Below are 22,086 nucleotides of genomic sequence, written 5' to 3' on the forward strand. Positions count from 1 at the left end.
AATGTTTACAAATCCCTGGGCATGGTACTTAAAGCAGGAAACTTGGTATTTAAAGTATACAGTGGTACCTCGGGTTACATATGCTTCAGGTTACATATGCTTCAGGTTACATACGCTTCAGGTTACAGACTCCGCTAACCAAGAAATATTACCTTGGGTTAAGAACTTTGCTTCAGGATGAGAACAGAAATCATGGTCCGGCGGCGCAGCGGCAGCAGGAGGCCCCATTAGCTAAAGTGGTGCTTCAGGTTAAGAACAGACCTCCAGAATGAAGTTCTTAACCCGAGGTACCACTATCCAAAAGCCTCTCACTGTGAGAATACCAACTCTGAAGATACCCTTTTGTATCAACTCAACTGAATCCTTTCAACTGCAGAAAAAAAGGGGAAGCCTGTAATTGCTTTCCAAAAAAAATGTATGGGAAGTGGAGCTATCTGGTGGCCTGACTAAAATGCAATTTTGCACATAGGCATCTGGTTATGTATATAACATAAACTGAATTACAATTGGTAAAAGACCTCAACACAAGTTTCCTACTATCTGTTAGGTTAATAATTTATTTAGGTTAAAAACTAAAGTACAACATGCAAAATGTCCACACTTCTAGTGTCCAACTGGATTGTCAAACCTGGGTGTCCCACATAGAATATATGAACAGCCATATAGAAGCTTACAGAAGCTAACACATCTGTAAGTTGACTTATTCATTTTGATAAGGTTAATTTCAGTTGATGGATGTTTGTACATAAATGGGTGTTGGCTTGTTGATAATATGTCCTAAATTACTGTATTGAACTTGGAACTTCATGCTAAAGACAAAACATGGTGCCAGGAGTGAAATACCGGTACACTGTGTGGAGGTACTGTGGAATGTTTAGTGTTCTGCATGCCTTATCTCTGACACATGAGGCAGCAGGAATCAGGAAAGACACAGGAAGAGGTGTGAGATTAGTGGGAAAAGAGGAACCCTGAAAAGGGAAAAGTGGCTGTTTTAAACCATAATAGAAGTTTAAGTAGAGTGAGCAGGGGGTAACATTGAGTGGGGGAAAATGGCATTTAAAAACAACTTTTGAGTACACCAAGAAGGGAGTTGGCAAAGTCTCTGTTGTGTTAGCTTTTTGGTGCTGCCTTCTGTGTTGTACCCATCTCAGCTTGGTGTCTCTCCATTCCAGCTTTATTCAAACTTCTTTTGTTTAAAACTACCACTTATTTTCCTCTCAGTGTTCCTCCACACTTGTAAATTTGCAATCTGGTTTGATTTTATTAATGATTACAGAGTATGGTCACCCAGCCATACCCACTTGAGCAAATGTCTGGATATAATAGGAGGCTATCTCAAGATAAATGGATGGCAGACCCCAGGTCGAAAGCAAACAAAATGGGTAAGTTAATGCTTAAAATTACACCACATTCTTCCAGACTTGATTTCTTAAAGAGTTGCAATACTGGAAATCCTTTGGGTTTCTGTACTTAATTCAACCATGTGATATACTGTTATGTTGACGATGTAACTTCCTTCTGTACTGCTGCAGTTGCTATTTTGTTTGGTTTGTGTGTGTGTGCCTCCTCGGCGCTTTTTATTAGTTTAGGTTTTTTAAAGCAAAAATATTTTTTTAAAAACCGATTATATTTGTAGAAAAGGAAAACGAATAAGTTATACATAAATCGAAATATTCTGACAAGAAATACAAGCTGAACCTGCAACATTTGCCTTCTTTTACCATGAAAAGCTGTTGAACAGCAATATCTTATGCATCTGTGCCCAAAATAAGAAATCACAAGTCTAAACATGATACACATACGTCCAGTGTAATGGTGTTGTGAGCTGACCTGCCTTGCTAGGAATATCATCCTCCCTTATTATCAACTACTGACAAAGACAGTAGGCAATCACAAAAGAAAAGACCTTGTTCCAAGCATTAAGAAATATTCAGAATAGGGGCTGAAAATGAAATCATTTTTTCTAGGTGTGGCAAAGAGCATGTTGGTTGGTTGGTTATGTGTGTGTATGAGGGGAAGGTTGTTATTTTGGTTAGGAGAAAGACGTTTTTGAGATTCTAGGATCTTTCTTGCTTTGGAATCTAGTTGCCCACATATGTAATTGTTATTGTACCTCTCTTTTTTCTGAGCCTGTACATTTAAAATTAAAAATATGGTGTCTTTACATAAATATCCTGTGCTCTCTCTTCATATTGTGGAGGCTGCCTCGAACATCCCTGGACTCTTTAGGGAAGGGGTGTTTGCAAAGTGTGGGCATGATTCTCCTCTGTTAAAATGCATTTTCATAGTTTTGGGATTAGGGAATTGAAGAACAATTTTTGTATAAACAGTAAATGACAGTTACACAGATGCAGAAAATACTACTGAAGATTAAGGATTCCCACTGATTGAATCAAATGTTGAACTGTCAGAAGATGGAAATCTTGGATTTCATGAAGCAATGCTAATATTCTCTTTCCTGAAAGTATTGCACACACCACTCAATAAATTAAATTATGTTGAAACTAGTGATAAAGGATGAGTAATTCAGAAGTCTTAAGAGGAAGCAGTTTGATTATGTGGAAATGCTTTCTAGCAAAAAACAAGTACAGGGGATTTCAGTAGTTTTGCAGCCAAATGACCTGAAAATTTCAGCATTGATGAAAAGGCCCCTATGAATCAAATTATGATCAATAGAGAAATGAGTCTTGTGGAGCTGTGAATGAAATGCACGTACGTATCTGGTGGGAATGACATGAATCAAAACCACTGCATCACGATTAAAGATATTATATAGGAACAATAAACTTACAAATTCCATACAAGGCTTACTATTTATGATATAAAGCAAAAAGGGCTAGTGGCTAGTTCAGTGGTAGAGTGGAAATGTAAACCACTACCATTAGCAGAATTATTGTTATTATGATTTTTATGTGTGTATTGGCTGCTTGCTAAACACAAACAGAACGGAACAGAACAGAACTTTGCATGGAAAGGTCTCACATGAAACCCTGATATCTCCAGGTATAGCTTGAAAAGACTTCTGCTAGAAACCATGGAGACAGCTGCCTGTCATGCATGGACCAATAGTCTCAGTTGGCATAAAACAACTTCCTATGTTCACCTCAATTAAGTGATGTAAGGTAGTAAACTCCAGTAGTGATGTATGGAAGTGAGAGCTGGACCATAAAGAAGGCTGATCGCCGAAGAATTGATGCTTTTGAATTATGGTGCTGGAGGAGACTCTTGAGAGTCCCATGGACTGCAAGAAGATCAAACCTCTCCATACTGAAGGAAATCAACCCTGAGTGCTCACTGGAAGGACAGATTGTGAAGCTGAGGCTCCAGTACTTTGGCCACCTCATGAGAAGAGAAGACTCCCTGGAGAAGACCCTGATGTTGGGAAAGATGGAGGGCAGAAGGAGAAGGGGACGGCAGAGGACGAGATGGTTGGATAGTGTTTTCGAGGTTACCAGCATGAGTTTGACCAAACTGCGGGAGGCAGTGGAGGACAGAGGTGCCTGGCGTTCTCTGGTCCATGGGGTCACGAAGAGTAGGACACGACTAAACGACTAAACAACAACAACAAGGTAGTAAACTAAGAAAAGGAAAAAAAACAAACTACAGACAGACTTTACACTATATATTTAGTACATTTTTATTTCCCTAGGAATCCAGAGAAGCTGAGGTGAGAAGTCTAGAAGGGATGAATAAGTAAGTAATTTGGATGTTAAATTGTTAAATTATTGAAAGCTGAAAATAAAATATGAAAAATAAAGGAATGCAGAGAAGCGCAGGATTCTCTCTCAACTCCCAATTCCTTCTCCTCAGCTGAGAAGCCAAACAAAAATAAATACAGCTGTTTAGTGTGGGAAATGCTTTTGGCAGATGATTGTTGCCATGTAAATTGTCTTTATTATATAAGAATTCCCCACCCGATGTTCTTTAGAACATATTAGGGTTTGAGGAAGCTCATGGCACATTTGAATATGGTGTTGAAACGGATGTTTTCAAGGTCAGGAAACCAGTGCTATATGACTGTCAAACAGGTTGTGATTAGTTGCCTAATGCCTGGTTCTTGTGACTTCTTTCCACCTTCCGTGCATAAATGTAGATGCCAATATTGAAACACACAACATTAAAGGCCCATTCCATTTTGCTGCCTGAGGTGAAATGGGAAGGTGTTACTGTCCCTCTGCTGAAGCCTCACCTGGGGTCACACGACTTCGGTGACAGGGACAGACAGGGCAGCCATAGGGAAAGTGCCCCATAGGATCCTGCTACAGGACAGCGCATTCACTCTGTCTCATGGGCAGACAGACCCTGATTAAAGGTGTAAGTAGTAACCACAAAGCCTAGGACTTGCCGATCAGAAGGCCGGCGGTTCAAATCCCCGCGACGGGGTGAGCTCCCGTTGTTCAATCCCTGCTCCTGCCAACCTAGCAGTTCAAAAGCACGTCAAAGTGCAAGTAGATAAATAGGTACTGCTCCGGCGTGAAGGTAAACGGCGTTTCCGTGTGCTGCTCTGGTTCGCCAGAAGCGGCTTAGTCATGCTGGCCACATGACCCGGAAGCTGTACGCCGGCTCCCTCGGCCAATAAAGCGAGATGAGCGCCGCAACCCCAGAGTCGGTCACGACTGGAACTAATGGTCAGGGGTCCCTTTACCTTTACTAGTAAAAAAATTGCACCCACAGTTAAAAGTTAAAACACACAGGAGGTCCAACTGGTAAACAAAAAAGGTCACTTCATATTCATGAGTGGTTTGGGATTCTACAATATATGAGTGGAGCTAATTTAATGGCATCCGAGAGAGAGAGAGTGCAGAAGGAAGAGGCAGAGCTTAGGTGTTTAGTGGGAAACCACAAAGTGTATTCTCATTGACTTATCTGCTAGTCTCAACTCTGCCCTTTACTGATGGGAGGGATGCAAGGTTGCATATACCCAACAGAAATATAGGGGCATTTTTCTACCGGGTAACTGATTCTTATCTAAAGATGCATAAGGTTTACCTTTAACTTTAGCGGACCCCACATGTTCCCCAACCATGCCTTAGGAAAAGTCCAAGACTGAAATCGCAACCCGGCTCCCTTCTCCTGCCTTGACTCTTTTTCTTCTGTGTTTAACAATTTGAGATAGCCTTCTGCTCACAGAAATGAGTTTGCTGTCTAGTAAAAGGAAATGTATCCACATGTTTATGAGGTAGCCACCCCACCTACTTACTCTGTTGGTGCCAAATATCAGAATTTCTGTGGAAGGTTTTTTCCCCTCTGAAAGAAGGGATGGTTTAGCACAGCAATCCCAACATAAACACAAAAGTGTACAAATGAAAATATGGTGGCATGGAATCATAGTGAAGTGAACATAGATGCAGTAATGTGAAAACATTAAGGAAGTATCTCAGAACAACTGATGAAACGGGATGCAGTATACATCCACGTCAAATGTAATCTTAATGCATCAGTGATGTTGCTGCAAACTCCTGCAGTAAAACAACAGATTGGACGGACCCACAATTATTTATTGGTCTAATCTTCATCATCATGGGTGTTATCCTGTTTCTATTGGAAGAATTAGATAGAAACTGAAAGAGAGATAAGAAGCATCATGATTCCAAAGTACATTTCAAATCTTATCTTCAATAAACTTTTATTTCCAGGCCAGATTGAAAACATTTTTTTTTTAAATCTATGAACTAATAGCCTTGATTTTCCACAAATAATTAGATAAATTGTGCCCCTTAGGAGTTGGATGGTCTCAAGTTTTGTTTTGTATTTACACCAATATTTCAAAGTAGGACAAGGCAAGTTTTTTTTTAGTTGTTCTTATAGGGGTTTACAACAAAATGATTTTTTTAAATTGATTCTTTGACATAATTTCCAAGCTAGTGGATAGAAAGAATGCAGCTTTAACTCCCTGATTATTGCTGCTGGAGTAGGTTAGAAAATAGTATACTCTATACATGCTCACCTACTGCCTTCTACCAATCATTAGAAAGCATGGCACCTGGAACATTACTATTGGTGGTGCATCCACAAATGGTAGCAAGTATAGGGCGCTAAAATGGTGAGTAATGGGACTGTGTGAAACAGAGCTGAGCTTTGGTCCACTGGATACTAAGAAGCTCCAAGCCTCTCATCTGTACCAGCCTGAAACCAGCACTGGGACAAGGGGCAGGATCAGGGGAAAAAATGCCCCACCCTTATCCAGATCAACACTAATGCTACTGGCGATGGCAAATGCTGAGCTTAGCTGGAATTCTTGCTTCACTGCCATTGCCCTGGTAGGGATAACTGGGGATGCTGGAAGGAAGGCTCCTTCTCCTTATAGGAGCAACTGAAGAAGACAAATCCCTTCCTCCTCTTCCTGCTTCCTAAAGGTTTAGAAATGCCCTCTGGAGTCCAGGGAGAAAGGCGATTACTTACTTACTAATTATTTATGCATTTATATTATTTGTAACCTGCTCTTCATCATTCACACAATCTCAGAGTGGGGAACAACACTAAAACATAATAAAACAATATTTCAGTTAAATACAACATCAAGTGAAAACAGAAAACATTTATTAACAACGCAGCTAGATTTATGTATATTTATGTCCCTGCCCATGCTCCAAGGAGCTCAGAATGGCCCACGGTGCTATTTTCCCATTTTATTTTAAAACAGTTCGAATTAGGATAAGAATGTTAGTGAGCTGCCTACAACAACATCACAGAGATTTATAGCTGGACAGGGATTCGGGCCTTTTCTCCCTGCTCCAAGTGCAACAGGCTCCCTCCCTGTTGTGTTTGTTTTGACATACTGGAATTCACTGTGAAACTTTAAACACCTCTAAACAGAAGCTGCCCACAGTTATGTTGTAATCTAAATTATACCGTCCTAGTTGGAGGAAAAAGGCTTGACCTCAAGTCTGATTTGAGGAGGAGGAGGAGGAGGAAGGCATACAAAAATATACCAAACATAGGTAAGTGCTACTGACTCACCTGGCGGTGTCATTTCTGTCTTGGATTTCTTTCTAGTCTTCTGGCGGTTCCTGCATGCAACTGTGACTGGTAGATTCTGACAACTTAAATTTGCTGCTTAAGGGTAAAAGGAATTAAATTTGCTGCACAACATTAGAAATAGAAGCTCAGGAGCACATTCGGCTTCCGAGGCAAAATTCGAAAACCGGAACACTTACTTCCAGGTTTGCAGAGTTCGGGTTCTGAGTTGTTCGGGAACTAAGCTGTTCAAAAACTGAGGTACCACTGTACTGTGGTTTCCAGTGCTGGGTTTTAAATCTGTGCTCACATGGCTTTTCTCACATTGGATTTGGGACAGCATTTAGGTGCTTGCCACGTTCTGAATATGAACAGAACTTATGCACAAGATAATGTCTCACATTGTATCTCCTTCTAGACAAACATCACTGACACCAAATTGGGCTGGAAGTGGGTGTGGACGAGGTTCCTTGCTTCAGTAAAACATCAAACGAATGTTGAGAGAAGCAGAGGAATGTCAAAAAGACTAAGGGAAACCCAGTGGGTTTCCACTTAATGCCAGATTTTGCCTACCTTGAAATATGAGGCAAATTCAGAGATTTCTATTTGGGTACAATATCTGCAAAATTCTAAGGGGTGGTGCAAGGATTTTAATCAGTTTCACACATCCCTAACTATTGAAGATGGAAGCACAAACAATGTGAGTCACCTCTGTTAAATTCAGGCAAAGGTTATAAAGGTATTGGCCAAACCCGAGTGATTGTGTTACCTACATTCCAAACATAGACCTTATGAAGGTATAATTTCTTCCCTTTAGCTGTTATGTAGCTTTAAATTCTAATGTATTTTCAGATAATCTAGGTTGAAAAAGGTTCCATACACTCCCTCTGACCCTACAGTCAGCAGATTGGGAACTCTTTTGTATAGTGCATGTGTGAGCTAAGGCTGCACAGCATGCACACAGTAAAGGTAAAGGTAAAGGTACCCCTGCCCGTACGGGCCAGTCTTGACAGACTCTGGGGTTGTGCGCCCATCTCACTCAAGAGGCCAGGGGCCAGCGCTGTCCAGAGACACTTCTGGGTCACGTGGCCAGCGTGACATCGCTGCTCTGGCGAGCCAGAGCCGCACACGGAAACGCCGTTTACCTTCCCGCTGGTAAGCGGTCCCTATTTATCTACTTGCACCCGGAGGTGCTTTCGAACTGCTAGGTTGGCAGGCGCTGGGACCAAGCAGCGGGAGCGCACCCCGCCGCAGGGATTCGAACTGCCGACCTTTCGATCGGCAAGTCCTAGGCGCTGAGGCTTTAACCCACAGTGCCACCTGCGTCCCATGCACACAGACTGTACATTTAAAACACCTGACTTCCCCCAGTCCTGGGAATTGTAGTCCTGGGGGATAAATCCCAGTTCCCAGGATTTGGGGGGACGGGACAATGTGCTTTAAATGCGTGGTGTGAGCACAGCCTTTGGCTCTAGGTTGAAGCCAGAGATCTGTTAGCATAGTTCTCCTTACAGAGAGCACTACTACTACTACTACTACTACTACTACTAGTTTATTTTTTATAGCCCGCCCATCTGGCTTGATTTCCCCAGCCACTCTGGGCGGCTCCCAACAGAATATTAAACAAAATAAAACTTCAAACATTAAAAACTATCACCATCCAGATGTTGGTGGATTGCAGCTTCCACAATTTCTGACCACTGACCATGCTAACAGCGTCCAACAACATCTGGAGGCTCACAGGTTCCCCATTCCTAATGGGGATGGGGATCAGCAAGATTACCACTCTCTCCTGTGAACTGACCTGAGATCTATGGGTATAAAGAGGTACAAAAATTTTAATCATCATCATCTCTAAAATATATGAAGAGGATTAGTCAAGAATAGCAAATGATAAGAGTAACTGAATTAGAAATTTCTTTCTCCGTTACGCTTGTGTGACCTAAATAGATTAAAATATTGTTTCAAAGACTGCTGCTTCCGAACGCAGTGTCATCTCAGTTGACAGGACAAACCTTCTGCCACTAGGTGGATATTTTCCAGTGCGCGAAACAACTAAGCTAGAGAAACTAAATATTAGGTGTTAACTCTCACAAAACCAGTTCTGCCAGCCTAATGTGAAACACTTGGGAGGGTGTGTCCATTCTTAAAATGTGTCAGTGAAACTGCAAATAGTAGGCAAGATGATCAACAGTAAAATGAGGAGATTGTCACTGTCATTGTGATGGGTTTTAATTGTAAGCTAAGAAGTGTGCATGCACACGAAAGCTCATACCAATAACAAACTTAGTTGGTCTCTAAGGTGCTACTGGAAGGAATTTTTTTATTTCGTTTCGACTATGGCAGACCAACACGGCTACCTACCTGTAACTAGCTGAAATAGTGAGATATAAATTAGAGGCAACAAAACTACAAAAATCCTGGTGTAGCAAGAATTTCAAATTATATTTAGAACCAATATAATTGAAGTCAAATGATACATTCATAGTAAAAATATCTTCAAAAAGCACCCTAAACATCGCACAAAGACACACTCCCATACATAGGGGTCTCTCTCTCCCTCCTGTGAACTGACCTGAGATCTATGGGTATAAAGAGGTATACAAATTTTAATCATCATCATCATCTATAAAATACAGTGGTACCTCGGGTTACATATGCTTCAGGTTACAGACTCTGCTAACCCAGAAATGGTACCTGAGGTTAAGAACTTTGCTTCAGGATGAGAACAGAAATTGTGCTCCGGCGGCGCAGTAGCAGCAGCAGGAGGCCCCATTAGCTAAAGTGGTGCTTCAGGTTAAGAACAGTTTCAGGTTAAGTACGGACCTCCGGAATGAATTAAGTACTTAACCTGAGGTACCACTGTATATGAAGAGGATTAGACAAGAATAGCAAATGGTAAGAGTAACTGAACCGCAAAATTAGGAAGGAGGAGATTCCACTTCAGTATGTGCATGTGGATTGATAAGTCTTGGGTTGTATTTTATACTTTTGGAATAGGGTTATCTGCCCTTTATGCATAAAGAGCAGGATGCTGTGTTTGGGCACTGTGTGTTTGGTGCACCATTCATAAAGGGTGCACAACATCATTGCGGCTTCAGGGTCAATGGCAGGGTGTGCACAGACTGCTTCCAGTGACAAAAGAAACCATCATGACTCTAGCAAGTGTTGTGCAAACACCTCTGCCGAAGGCCTTAAGAGACCTGCTTCCTGTCAGAACAGGCAATCAGATGGACAAACAGGTCCTATGTATTAGCGCCACTGGTGGGTGGATGTGCTGGTTTCTAGGAACAGTGGGTATCGGCCTACCCATGAACCTCCCTGAGGCGCCCATGTTGTGAGCACAGTCTATGCATGGCTAAGATTCAAAATGCATGCAATGGTGCAAGGCTGCATGTTCAAACCCGAATCAGCAGCAACCTGAAAGGCAAGGGTTCTATTTAAATATTTGACACTTTGCCAAAGGATAACGAGCTCTTTTCCACACTTCTCTCAGGCTTGGCCTATATGCAGCAAGATAAGAGTGTAAGTTTTAATTTACAATTAAAAAACCATGTAAAAAGGTTCCTCTAAGTAAAAAAACCACAAGTACAAGAGAGAGAAAGGTTCTAGACCCAGCCTTTTCCCTGCTGTGCTCGTTTTCTAGAGCTTGCACAAAGTCCCGTCCCCCCATTATTTCTGGGCAAGATTCAATGACTCTCCCCCAATTCCAAAACCCAGAAGTCAGCAGTATCAACCAAGCTATCTTTTTTAAATCTCTCCACTCAGATGTCTTGGCCACAAGGCCAGCTGCTGGAAATCACTGAGGAGTGGGTACCTTTTCCTCTTCTTCTGTTGCTGGGGCCCCATATTTAAATGTGTTATTGCCTCTCTTGCAATTTGAAGTGCACACAGTCCATTCCATTTCTTCTGGACTCGGCACCACTTTCTATGGAAACGATAGAACATGCCTCAGCAGGCTGACTTTGGGGTGTAAATGAGGCTAGGGGGGAAGGGTACAACTCATCCCTGATGTATCTTTGTTGCTGTTTAATAGACTAGGCATACCTTTTACATAGCTATTTAAGCCTTACAGGTATTTCAATGGTAGTCACAGTGTAGGACACAGTTGTGCAGTTATTGAGAATAAAGTTTAAATTGGGATCTGCCTCAAGGGAGGGAGATGGTACTTTACTCCCCCCCCCGCCCCCAGCTATGTAGTCCTCCTAGTCTCCCTTGATTGATCATGCCCTGTGGGGACATACACTTTTTCTGCGTCTGATCCTGATTTCCTCTTGCAGGATCCAGGTGCCTTTTGGGGGGCGGGGATGAGGCTTTGCACACGGCGAGATGAACTGTAACACTGGTGGGCACTGCAGAAGAGGTTTCAGTCATTGATGAGGGATGACTGGGAGATACAACACACCCAAACAGTCTATAGGAAAGGGGTGGGTCTAAATTCCTTCTCCTTTCAGTTTTGTTGCAAATGAGTTGAGGCTCTCAATATACTCAGTCAAGTATTAATTTCATGCTCTTTCTTTCAGCTCATAGGAACAGTGATTGAATCCCCCCACCCCAAACCTCAGGCTTTATATACATTATTTACACAATGAGTACTGATTGGTTGATTATGTTTCCTGCTGCAGGCCAATCAGTTGTGGCATCCTAGTATCCTACTGGCCTAACAGGCTGACTAAATTCCGCCTGGGGTCTGATTGGGCTGCTCCTGCTGGCCAATCAGGTTGTTGCATTCTAGGATCCTGTCTGCCTATAGTTCTAGGATCCAATAGAAATAAATATCCAATAAAGAGCTTTTTCCTGTTTGCTGAGGATAAAATGTTGACGGGGACTTGGGCTTTCTTTTTCTTTTGCAAATTAAGAGCTGCCTTTGTCCTGTGAATCAAGGGCAGCCCAGATAGCAGAATTTCATCTGTCCCCTTAGCAAAGGAGGGAAGTATGGAAGCATTTTGCTCAAACCCAGCTATTTCAGAGCAGGGCAGCAGGAGAGGTGTGGTGCTCTGTCAGTCAATACAAATTTTCATACTTATTTTTTCCCCACTGCACAGTGTATCTTTAAGCCAGGAGAACTTGGCAAAGCAATGCAGAGTAATCTCTCAAGATGAGCTGGGGTGGGGTGGGGGCTTCTTGAGGAGAGGAATTCAAATCTAGAGGCTCTGCACAGTAGCCACATATGATTCACATCCTGAAACAGACAGTGAGATTGCAGTTCCTCAGTAACCTCACTTTCACTTCACTCTCCTCCCTCAGAGGCAATGGATGCAATCAAAGTCTCCTTCAACAGAGCAATTAAGTGGGGAGTCAACTGCAAACCTGATTATTATTATTATTATTATTATTATTACGAGGATGGGATTGGAGTTGGAAGGCCGCTGCTGTTCTTTTTTTGGCCATAAATTGGAGAAACTGCCTCAGGAAGCCCCTTAAGCCGTCCTCATCCGAAGATGAAGGAGAGCAAAAAAGCTGGGAGGGATCCTGTGAATTTAAACCATCCTTCTCCTGAGCTGGGAGAAATGAAGAAGCATGTGGGGAAGAGGAAGTCCACATGTGGGCAAGGGAGGAAGATCTTCACCTCTCCCATAACAGTTGCCTCTTTCTCGATTCAAACTCCATTTGTCTGGCCTGTCTCCCGCTGGCATGCTGCCACTGCCTCCAAGGTTTCATCCTCCTCCTCCTCCTTTGCCCCGAGAGGCTTCCCAGGGCAGTGAGGGTCATGGCTAACTAGGCCTGTTGGACCTCTTGTCATGGAAAAGAGCTTAAGGCTAGGGAGCCCGGGAAGACAAAAGCTTACCAAGCTCAGTACAGTGGTACCTCAGGTTAAGTACTTAATTCGTTCCGGAGGCCCGTTCTTAACCTGAAGCACCACTTTAGCTAATGGGGCCTCCTGCTGCTGCCGCGTCACCGGAGCACGATTTCTGTTCTCATCCTGAAGCAAAGTTCTTAACCCGAGGTACTATTTCTGGGTTAGCGGATTCTGTAACCTGAAGCATATGTAACCTGAAGCATATGTAACCCAAGGCACCACTGTAAATCAGGAGGAAGGAACAGAGCTCAGAATACCATGAGGAGACAGAGCTCAGCAGGTCATGAGGAGACTCACTGGATCGACAAACCCTAAGGCCACAAACTGGGAGAAATGGCGCTCCAGAGCGACTGGGGCTGAGGCCTCAGTCCAAGCAAAGGAGCTTCCCTTTTGCTTTTGCTTCAAAGGTTGTCTCACCCAATATGCCTTCCTCTCTTTCTGACCCAAAAAAGCAGGCAGAAAAACCACATCCACCAGCAAACAAAGCAAGGGTGTGTGTGCGCACGTGCATGCGCATTGGAACAAAAAAAGGCAGGAAAACAGAACACAGAGGGAATCTGAGGTAAATAATTTTTGTCTTCCTTCCTTGTGTAGAAACAGTTTCTACACAAATGCAATTCTGGTTCTAAACGCAGCATAAGGGGTCTCTATAGTATAGTGTATTTTAAAATGGGGTTTCAGAGTTTTTAGGGGGTTTTGAATGTTTCATGTAGTTTTTCAATTTCATTGTTCTGCATGGGACAATGACAATAAAGATATCGTATATGGTATATATCCTTTTTTCCCCCCTAGTAAAGGAAAGGGCAACTGATATCAGCGGAGCCAAGAAGAGATTTGGAGAAGGCAAATAAAGAAAAAATAGCAAAGAAAAGTGAGTAAACCTGACAGAAAAAACAGAAGTGATCTGCTTATTGTAGGCAGGAGTGGAAAAATGATGGGGAGCCAATCACATCCCTGAAGAATTTTGCTCCTGCCTTGTCATCCTAAGACCAACCTGATAGCCCAGCGACACCCTCCATAAATTGATTTAATACACAGTGTTCCTTTACAGCAGCAAAATAAAATGATCCAACCACACTCTACATAAATTAATTCCTTTTTAATATAGATGAAGTACATAATGTTTAATTACAGCAGGCCAGTGATTCCAGTTAAATAAAATTAAAACCCTTTATCTTTCTCAAATATAAAATTACTAATTCATGTCTTAAAACAATATAGCAAAAGCTTTAAATTACATCACCATTTAGCCACAGTAGTTTATCACCACTTATATACTCCATCACTTTGGCAAAAATTATGTATTCTTTTTAAAAACAGTGCATAACGTTATAGAAACTGTATACAACCTCATATTGCACTTACTGTATTTATATACAATAACTGTAAAAGAAAATAGAGCATTTACTTGGAATGAACATGAATTTATCACAATTGTAGAAGGATGAAAGCTGGTATGAATATTAAAAATGTTTAGAAATGCATTTCATTTATGTACAGGGTTTATGGGTTGTATTAACAAATATGTACATGTCTTGCTTAATATATAGTTAGTTAGTAACATATGGTAACCTTTGGTTGGATGCAACTGCTTGATCAATTTTAAGCTCATATGCTCTCCAAAATGCCAACAAGGTATAAAATGGTGCACAACTGTTATAGTCAACAGTACAAAAAACTACTTCTACCTACATTAACCCCTCAAATTAGTGCCTATTAAGTCTAATAGTGTTTGTACTTTATATCAGTTTGTATGTGCATATATCAAAGAACACTTTTATGGTTTATGTCTGCAAACTTACATTCCATAACACTTGCCTATAATGTGCCATTTATTTTAGAATATCATTATCAGAGCAGAAGAACCAGTTAAGTTCCCCAGAACAATTTTGTGTTGGGTGTTGTAATATTGCCAGCAGAATATAAAAAATATGTGCACCATCAGTATATGTTTTAGAAATCTACCTCTTACTATTTCCTTATCCCTGACTGACCCAGAGATTTAAGCATGCTCAATTGTTAGTATCTTCACAGTCCTCTTTCAGATTTGGATTTCATCCTGAGTTTGCAAATGTTCAAAGATCCACTTGTGTTCCAAGGTAAGCAGCGCTTTCCGTTACAAAATGCTTAGGCCACTGAAGAAGAGCTGGGCATCCCATGAACTGTTGTGCTTGTTGGTGTCCCACTAATGGCATTGAAAATGTGTAGCGAGTTGGGCATTACACTGGCTTTTTCTTCCATAGCGGTAATCTTAAAGAGAGAAAAACACATGCCTTAGACATGGTTGAGGGAGGAGAAGGTTTTTCAAAAGAGTGGGGTAACCATGGGCTTGTCCTTTGGCTTCTAGCTAAAATGTGAACGGGGACCTAACTTCAGATACAGCAAGTAGGGGGGACACATTTTAGTATGCACCTCTGCCTAGCACATATATCCTTGCAAAGCATATTTTCTCTAATATAATGCAGTTTTGTATATTATTTTCACCAAATAAGCATTTTTCTACATACTGCTTGGCAGGAGAACTGCATTACAAAATTGGGAAGCCTGCGAATTTCCAAGGATGGCTGTTTTCTGGTTTGCATACTGTTTCAAAAAGTGGGAATTAGGTAGATTCAGTTTTAAATGCAATCAGGATTAAATTTCTCCCCCATCTCTACTTGGAAGCAAAGTCCAACTTGATTTAAATGGAATGTATTTCTAGATCATTGGAATTATGATAGGGAGCAAGTCTATAGTGACACAAAAGTTAGATATAGGTCAGATGACCTTCTTAATTAATATATGTTTAATTTTGTGACTGGTTCTGAAAATAGCAAAGAAAGATGTTTAGCTAAAATTCACCCCTCTCTGACTTCTGTCAAGAAACTAGATCATCTTCTTCTTTTAAAAAAATCTGATTGCCCTGTTAGTTTTGTAAGAAGCAGTGTAGCAAAGCATTATTATCTGACTGATAAACATTCTGTTAAGCAATAGTGATATGCATAATGATTGACTATTCAACATTAAAATGAAATAAAGCCTAAGTCTCCCCTCAGTTCTGCACTACAAATTCCACATTATATATTGTGTAAAGGAAGTTAAACAAAACTCAGAACTCGAAAGAGAAACTAAAAATGTATTACCATCCCAGCTGATCACATTTTCAAAGCAGCATAGGGGGAAAGGGAAGGAAGAAAGAGAGATGCCCATTAAGATTTCTATAAAATGTATTAAACAGGAAAAAAATATCTCTGAAACATTTATTTAAGAAAGCAAAATGGACATTCCAATGTTTGCAGAATAGGTAGTACAACCAAATTTACATGCAAGCCATGCACTTATATTTCCATAAAATGACTGTTTCCTTGGTATTTAAGAGCTGCTTCCATTATGATTACATTTTCCAATGGGAAAATACATGACCTTCAAATCGAAATTAAATCCGTAAAACAGGAAAGGGGAACCTTTTTAGCTCAAGGGCCTTCTGGGCAGGGGAAAGTAGCCTGTGGTGGGCAGTCAGAGGCAAAAGTGGGTGGAGCAATTAATGTTAATTTTATCTTGGTGTGGTAGGCTAATTTCTACTCGCATTTGCCCACCCCTCTTCTCTACACTGTGTCCAGACAAACAAGAGGCGCTGTCCGAGTTCAAGGGCACATTCTAGCTGGGCAAAAATATTTAGGGCATATTTAGGCTCAGAGAAGTAAGTAGCCTGGGGAGAGTTCAAACTGTCAAATACAGAGGCATGCAGCCCCTGAGCCTGAGGTTCCCCATTCCTTGCTGTAGAGGAATGGTTAGAAATCTATTACTTCTTGAACATGCAATGTTGGAACACAGTCACAGCAGAAGTCATTCTTTTAGCAAAGCAAATTATGGTGTACTTGTGGACTGACCATATTCTAGTGTTATATCGCCATGTATAGTATAATAATCAATTAAGCTGTTTTATTAGGGGACAAGAAGGGAAAAAAGGGAGAGAAAAGTGCCCATTTTTCATATTAGAACTAGCAGGCTTAAGGCAAGTTAGGCTACTGCATTTAAGTCTGATTCATGTACCAACTAAACTGATTTTCTTTGTAATTCTGTTATTTTAAAATCCCCCATACAACTGAATTCATGAAATTGTCTGCATTGTACCAACCAGAATGGAAGAAATGAAACGATTTATTGTTAGATAACTCTGTTACAGCAGTTAATAAATCATAGCATATGCTTCAAGGGCATTATCCATTAACATCTACTATAAATATTAACTTTAGATAAAACATTCCAGGGTGGAAGTCTTAACCCATTTCCTTCAGCATCATTATATTATTTAATGTCATAAAAATACATATTATAATTGTTTCACATTTATTTATACCTTGTCTTTCCCCTAAGGTGGCTTACAGAAAGAAACTTGAGTGTAAAAAACAACCACCACCCTCAAAGCAGTAAATTGTTATTGGCAATTTACAATCAGGAATATACTAAAGAATTGGATCCTCTGAGTTAAATACTTAAATAATAAAGAATTCCAAGAAAAAGATTTGGTTCTTCTCAACCAAAACAGGATGACCTGAATCAAATACTTAATGTTCAGTACATACTTGTTCATGCATGATTTCAGAGAGTTCTTTTGCCATTTCTCTGTAATTAGCCTTCATTCCTTCTTGATATTCTATCTGATCTTCTTTTATAAGCCGCTCATTTACTTCTAAGGCCTGCCCACAAGCTTCAACAAATTGTCTGAAATAAATTTAATTTAATAAAATGAAATATATTGAGAATGGTTCTAATCTCAAAGTTCTAAAAACAAACTTAATAAACTTTCATATTTTTTTACCTGAAAACTTCCTTGAGTAACTTTAGTTTATTGTCTGGATACCGTTTGGTGCTTGTATCATCCAGAAAAGCTCTGGCATATGCCAATGGCCCAGCATTAACCTAAAAATATATAAACAGTTAAAATTATGTGTCCCCCCCCGCAATAATATTAAAAGCAGTTTTGCTCATCCCTCTGAATAGGGCTATAAACAAGTCAAATACATTTCTGAAAAATAGCCTGTATTTATTAAAACATTTATAAGGGATGCGGGTGGCGCTGTGGGTTAAACCATAGAACCTAGGACTTGCCGATCAGAAGGTTGGCGGTTCGAATCCCTGTGACAGGACAGGGTGAGCTCCCGCCAACCTAGCACGTCAAAGTGCAAGTAGATCAATAGGTACCACTCCAGCAGGAAGGTAAATGGCATTTCCATGCACTGCTCTGGTTTGCCAGATGCTGGCCACATGACCCGGAAGCTGTACGCTGGCTCCCTCGGCCAGTAAAGCGAGATGAGCGCCGCAACCCCAGAGTCGGTCACGACTGGACCTAATGGTCAGGGGTCCCTTTACCTTTACCTATCCTGCCCTTCTGGTGCAAAAACACTACTGAGTTCATACCCATGAAAGGAACAAGTTGCACACAAGTGACTAACTAGACAGAAGCTCTGCACAGGCATTACTCTTCATCTGATTAACTTCTCCATGAGGGAAGAGTGGGGTTGTGCTTGCTGGCACCAACCCTGCATGGGAGGGCATATCCATGCAGGAGATTGTCTGAGCCTTATCCATGAGATGTGTCACCACAGCACTGAAACCTAATTTGATCTGATGCTACACACTTGTATGCAGGTCTAGATTTTACTATCGAAGCCTTGCAGTACATACAGACAGACATGCGTGTTTCACCCATTAGGTTCCTGGTCAGTTGGGAGGCACAGGGCATTCCTGGCATGACTGTAGGTATTGCAGGCCCCCCCAGTAGCCTTATCCTCCAAGGCCTGGGGCAAGTGTACCCGGCTGCTCTCCGCTGTGTATGGGCTTGCCAGAGGGCACACCTGTAGTAAGCAGCTTGCTCTACAAGCAAAGCGCTGCTTCAGGTGATTTATAAGCTTATGCATTAATCTCATGAGGGATAACACCCAAACAGAACTACAAATGAAAGGGCTTCCTGTGAAATAAGGTTGAGAATTAACAAATTGCTCAAGTGATTGCAGTGTTGAACCTGTGGTGGTATTCAACTACATTTTACTCAGAATAGACCTACAGAAATAAATGGATATGAATAGGTTAGGCCTATTAATTTCAATAGGTCTATTCTGAGTAAAACTTAGTCTCAAATTCAAAGTCTACCACTCTTATTCAATGGACATTGTTGGCACTGCATATTATTTTATCGGTGTGACACAAACACATAAACAGAATTCTAAAGCGGGAAGAAGCTTATTAGCCGATTTTAAGGTAAAGGAAAACTCCACACCTTAATCAATTTAATCAACATACCTGAACGCTAACACTACCCTGCAGCTTCAACTGAAGTTTGATCATATCTACTTCAGCTGATGAACAAAGTTGCCGGAGCTCAGCAACCTTCTTACTCATTTCATCAATAGCGACTTCAATTGGGTTTAAATCTGTATGGTGTTGATACATTATGGGAATCCGCTTCTTTACATATGGAAAACAATGTATAGCTAGGGAAAGAAAACAGTGAAATTATGTTTACACGACTATACTCATGCTATCTTGAAATATTAAGAAACTTGCAAGTCAATGCTTTTTATTTTGGGAGCAAGTAGACTTGTAAACAAACAAACCTATATTTTAATAGCATGATTCTATAGAGCAAGGCTAATCAATGTGATGTGTCCAGATGTTTGGAACGACATTTCCCATCAGCACCAGTTCTCATTGCCTGTGGTCTGGGATAACAAGAGTTTAGTGCAAAACATCTGGAAGGCACTACATTGGCTACCCCTGCTCTTCAGACTGTGCTTCTTTTGTTTTGTTTGCCCCTGGAACAATTCTGATCTGCAGAAGAAGACTAGCCTGTATCTTCTCATTATGTGGGACATACATAATACTGTCTGCTAGCCCATGAAAGTTACATGCTGTTCTATCTAGAAAGGACTAATGATTAAGTATCAACTGGGTAAACCAACAGGTGGGAAAAACTTAGAAAAATATTAAGCATGGGTCTTTCTATGCTTTTCTATTTGTTTAGTTTATGTAATTCACATTTTGTTATCTAAAGAAGGATGACAACACTACTGTTTCCACTTGGTTCTTTGCCAGGAGATTAGCTATTAGCAATAACAGTTGTTCACATGCAGTGTCAGTCTTTAAGCTACCAGTAATCCTGGTGCAAAGAGTAGCCATGAGTCAGCATACAAAATAACTGGACCCTGGCCTTGACATATTGGCACATGAACATAAGGCAATTGAGAGGCAATAAATGTTTGAGTCAACTTAAATATCTACCTACCTATCTATTAGCTATTCACGGGACTGCAACAGTACATACTAGGCCAGTTTAGGGATGAAGCAAAATGGGGTAGCATACTCCAGTGAGCCTAAGGGTAGTAGACTAGTTGTATGGCAAGCCTGTGGCACACATAGCTCTGATCTTCAATAGAAGGGAATGGCTCAGGAGGAATGAATGGGGAGGCTCCTGTTTCTGAGCACCTGCTGCCAGAGGTGAATACCTCTCTCTAATTTTACAGCCGACTGCCCTGAACATAAAATATCTCTCTTTCTACACAGCTTTTAAAATACACCCGAGACCTTTCTCTTTGAGTTGGATCACAGTTACAAGTGTTTCTAAAACGTGACCTTGCTGTTAAACAGCTTCCTGACAGGCCAGAGAAACTGCATCAGTAACATCCAAGGTACTGATAGAGCATCAATCTGTGTGTCTTTGTTTCACACATTATATTGTGGTAGCCCATATTTGTCAGAGTGTACCCTTATGTCAATTCCAGCTCCCCAGAAAGTATAGCAGTATAGTTCACGTGGCTGCAAAACATTAATTTTATTAACACTTTACGTGTACAAAATGTGAGTGTACTGCATGAAATAGCTTTAACTTGGTTAGTTGTTAGTTATAGGTTAGTTTCCTGCTGAACAGTTAGGCTCCGATAGGTTATTAGGACCCTAAACATGCAGGATTTAGCAAAGACTCAGATTTCTCTGTGGCTTTTTTGGGTTAAATGGAAGCATGTTACAGGTGCTATAGACAAAAAACATCAATGAAAGGTGTCAAGTGTTCTCTTTTGGTTTTTGGTTTTTAGAAATCAAAGTACTGTCCCAAAGAACTGCAAATTTTGACCTAGTACCTGTAAGAATGGTGCGTCGTTTACATTGTTCCTCCACTCCCCCTCTTCTTTTGCCCATCTGAGTAAAAGGCATCTCAAACATAAAGCGACGGATGTTGTGATTTCTTTCAAATTCTGTTTTTCTCTCTTGTAGTTCCTTTTCCTCAAAGTATGGAACTACATGAGTAACTTGAATATAGGCATATTTTGAATCCAAATCCTTAGGATTTACCTTAAAAGAATTTGAGAGAATTAAAATCTCAACTATGAAAATATGTGATTATTTAAAAGTTACATTATTAAAAGGTTACAAGCTAATACGCTGATCATCATTAATAAAATTTTAAAACTCTTATGGTGCCTTCAATATAAAAATTATCAATGTATGCCACCAAGGCCCTTCTTGCTTCATTTATTTGGTATTTTTTGTACTGCACAAGTAGATGATCATCCTTAGAGGAACCACATTTTACTATGCTTAAGAAAGAAAATTTTGATTTGAGCTCATGTTAATTTAAATATAAATCAGTTGTATATTATTAGTTAAGTCCTACTTTTCCAGAGTCCTGGATCATCCTGACATTTTCAGATCCAAACTTATCTGAGTAGAGTTTTTGTAGCCTCTGGGAAATCTCAGAAAGGCATGTGAGTTTAGGCTCTTTGTATATATATTCTTTTCCATCTTCATCTTCAAAAAATCCCTTTAGAAAAGAAAAACCAATAACAACAGTTAAGTTCTAAACAAACAAAGGTCCAAAAAAGAATGACTCCTAATAATTAAAGCAAGGTCAATGTATAACACAAAGGTTGCAAGCAAAAAGAAAAAGAAAAAAGTGATATTGAAAAATCAAGGTAAGGAGAGCAAAACAGCTATTATAGTATGGATGCATTGAAAATTATTACAATATTATTGAGGGAATGCTGTAAATTACATGATATGTCAACTTTAATGTTTTGAGGGTACAGCACTCTATTTCCATACTCATTGTTCATATGCCTGTTTCACATGCCAATATGGTAGTCCTCTGAGAAAGCCGTGTTATTTTGAACAAAATATGGCCAAGTGTTCTATACAAATAAACCAATCTTATTTAGATAAATTTTAATATAATCCTATTTTATAATTAACTTTGAAGCCCAAAACACAACCAAAATAGGTCCCATGGAAGGTGAAACAGGTGTCTGCTTTCATACAGAATGTCAGATCTGAGTTAATGTTTTAAGTTGCAAAAATAA

At 40.4% G+C, this 22,086-nt stretch overlaps 1 protein-coding gene and 1 long non-coding RNA gene across 29 annotated transcripts in view; both read right to left on the minus strand.

Moving 5' to 3' along the window:
- Positions 1-5,686: 5,686 nt before the first annotated feature.
- LOC310843027 lies at positions 5,687-10,940 on the minus strand. Its single transcript, XR_014563471.1, has 3 exons — positions 9,821-10,940; positions 8,278-9,583; positions 5,687-7,902 (listed from the first exon to the last, which is right to left on the minus strand). It is a non-coding gene; the product is annotated as an uncharacterized lncRNA (long non-coding RNA).
- A 2,901-nt stretch (positions 10,941-13,841) lies between these two features.
- The window catches only part of DOCK9 (dedicator of cytokinesis 9), a 132,542-nt gene continuing 124,297 nt past the window's right edge, over positions 13,842-22,086 (minus strand). For all 28 annotated transcript variants that reach the window (XM_083735175.1, XM_083735174.1, XM_083735170.1 and 25 more), the window contains 6 exons: positions 21,405-21,551; positions 20,872-21,082; positions 19,040-19,230; positions 17,559-17,659; positions 17,323-17,461; positions 13,842-15,007 (listed from right to left, as the gene is read on the minus strand). In XM_083735175.1, coding sequence (XP_083591301.1) covers positions 14,885-15,007; positions 17,323-17,461; positions 17,559-17,659; positions 19,040-19,230; positions 20,872-21,082; positions 21,405-21,551 — 912 coding nt within the window. In that variant the 3' untranslated portion in view covers positions 13,842-14,884. The remainder of the gene's footprint in view (positions 15,008-17,322; positions 17,462-17,558; positions 17,660-19,039; positions 19,231-20,871; positions 21,083-21,404; positions 21,552-22,086) is intronic.

The sequence above is a fragment of the Podarcis gaigeae genome (assembly GCF_964106915.1).
Source record: "Podarcis gaigeae genome assembly, chromosome: 4".
NCBI lineage: Eukaryota > Metazoa > Chordata > Lepidosauria > Squamata > Lacertidae > Podarcis > Podarcis gaigeae.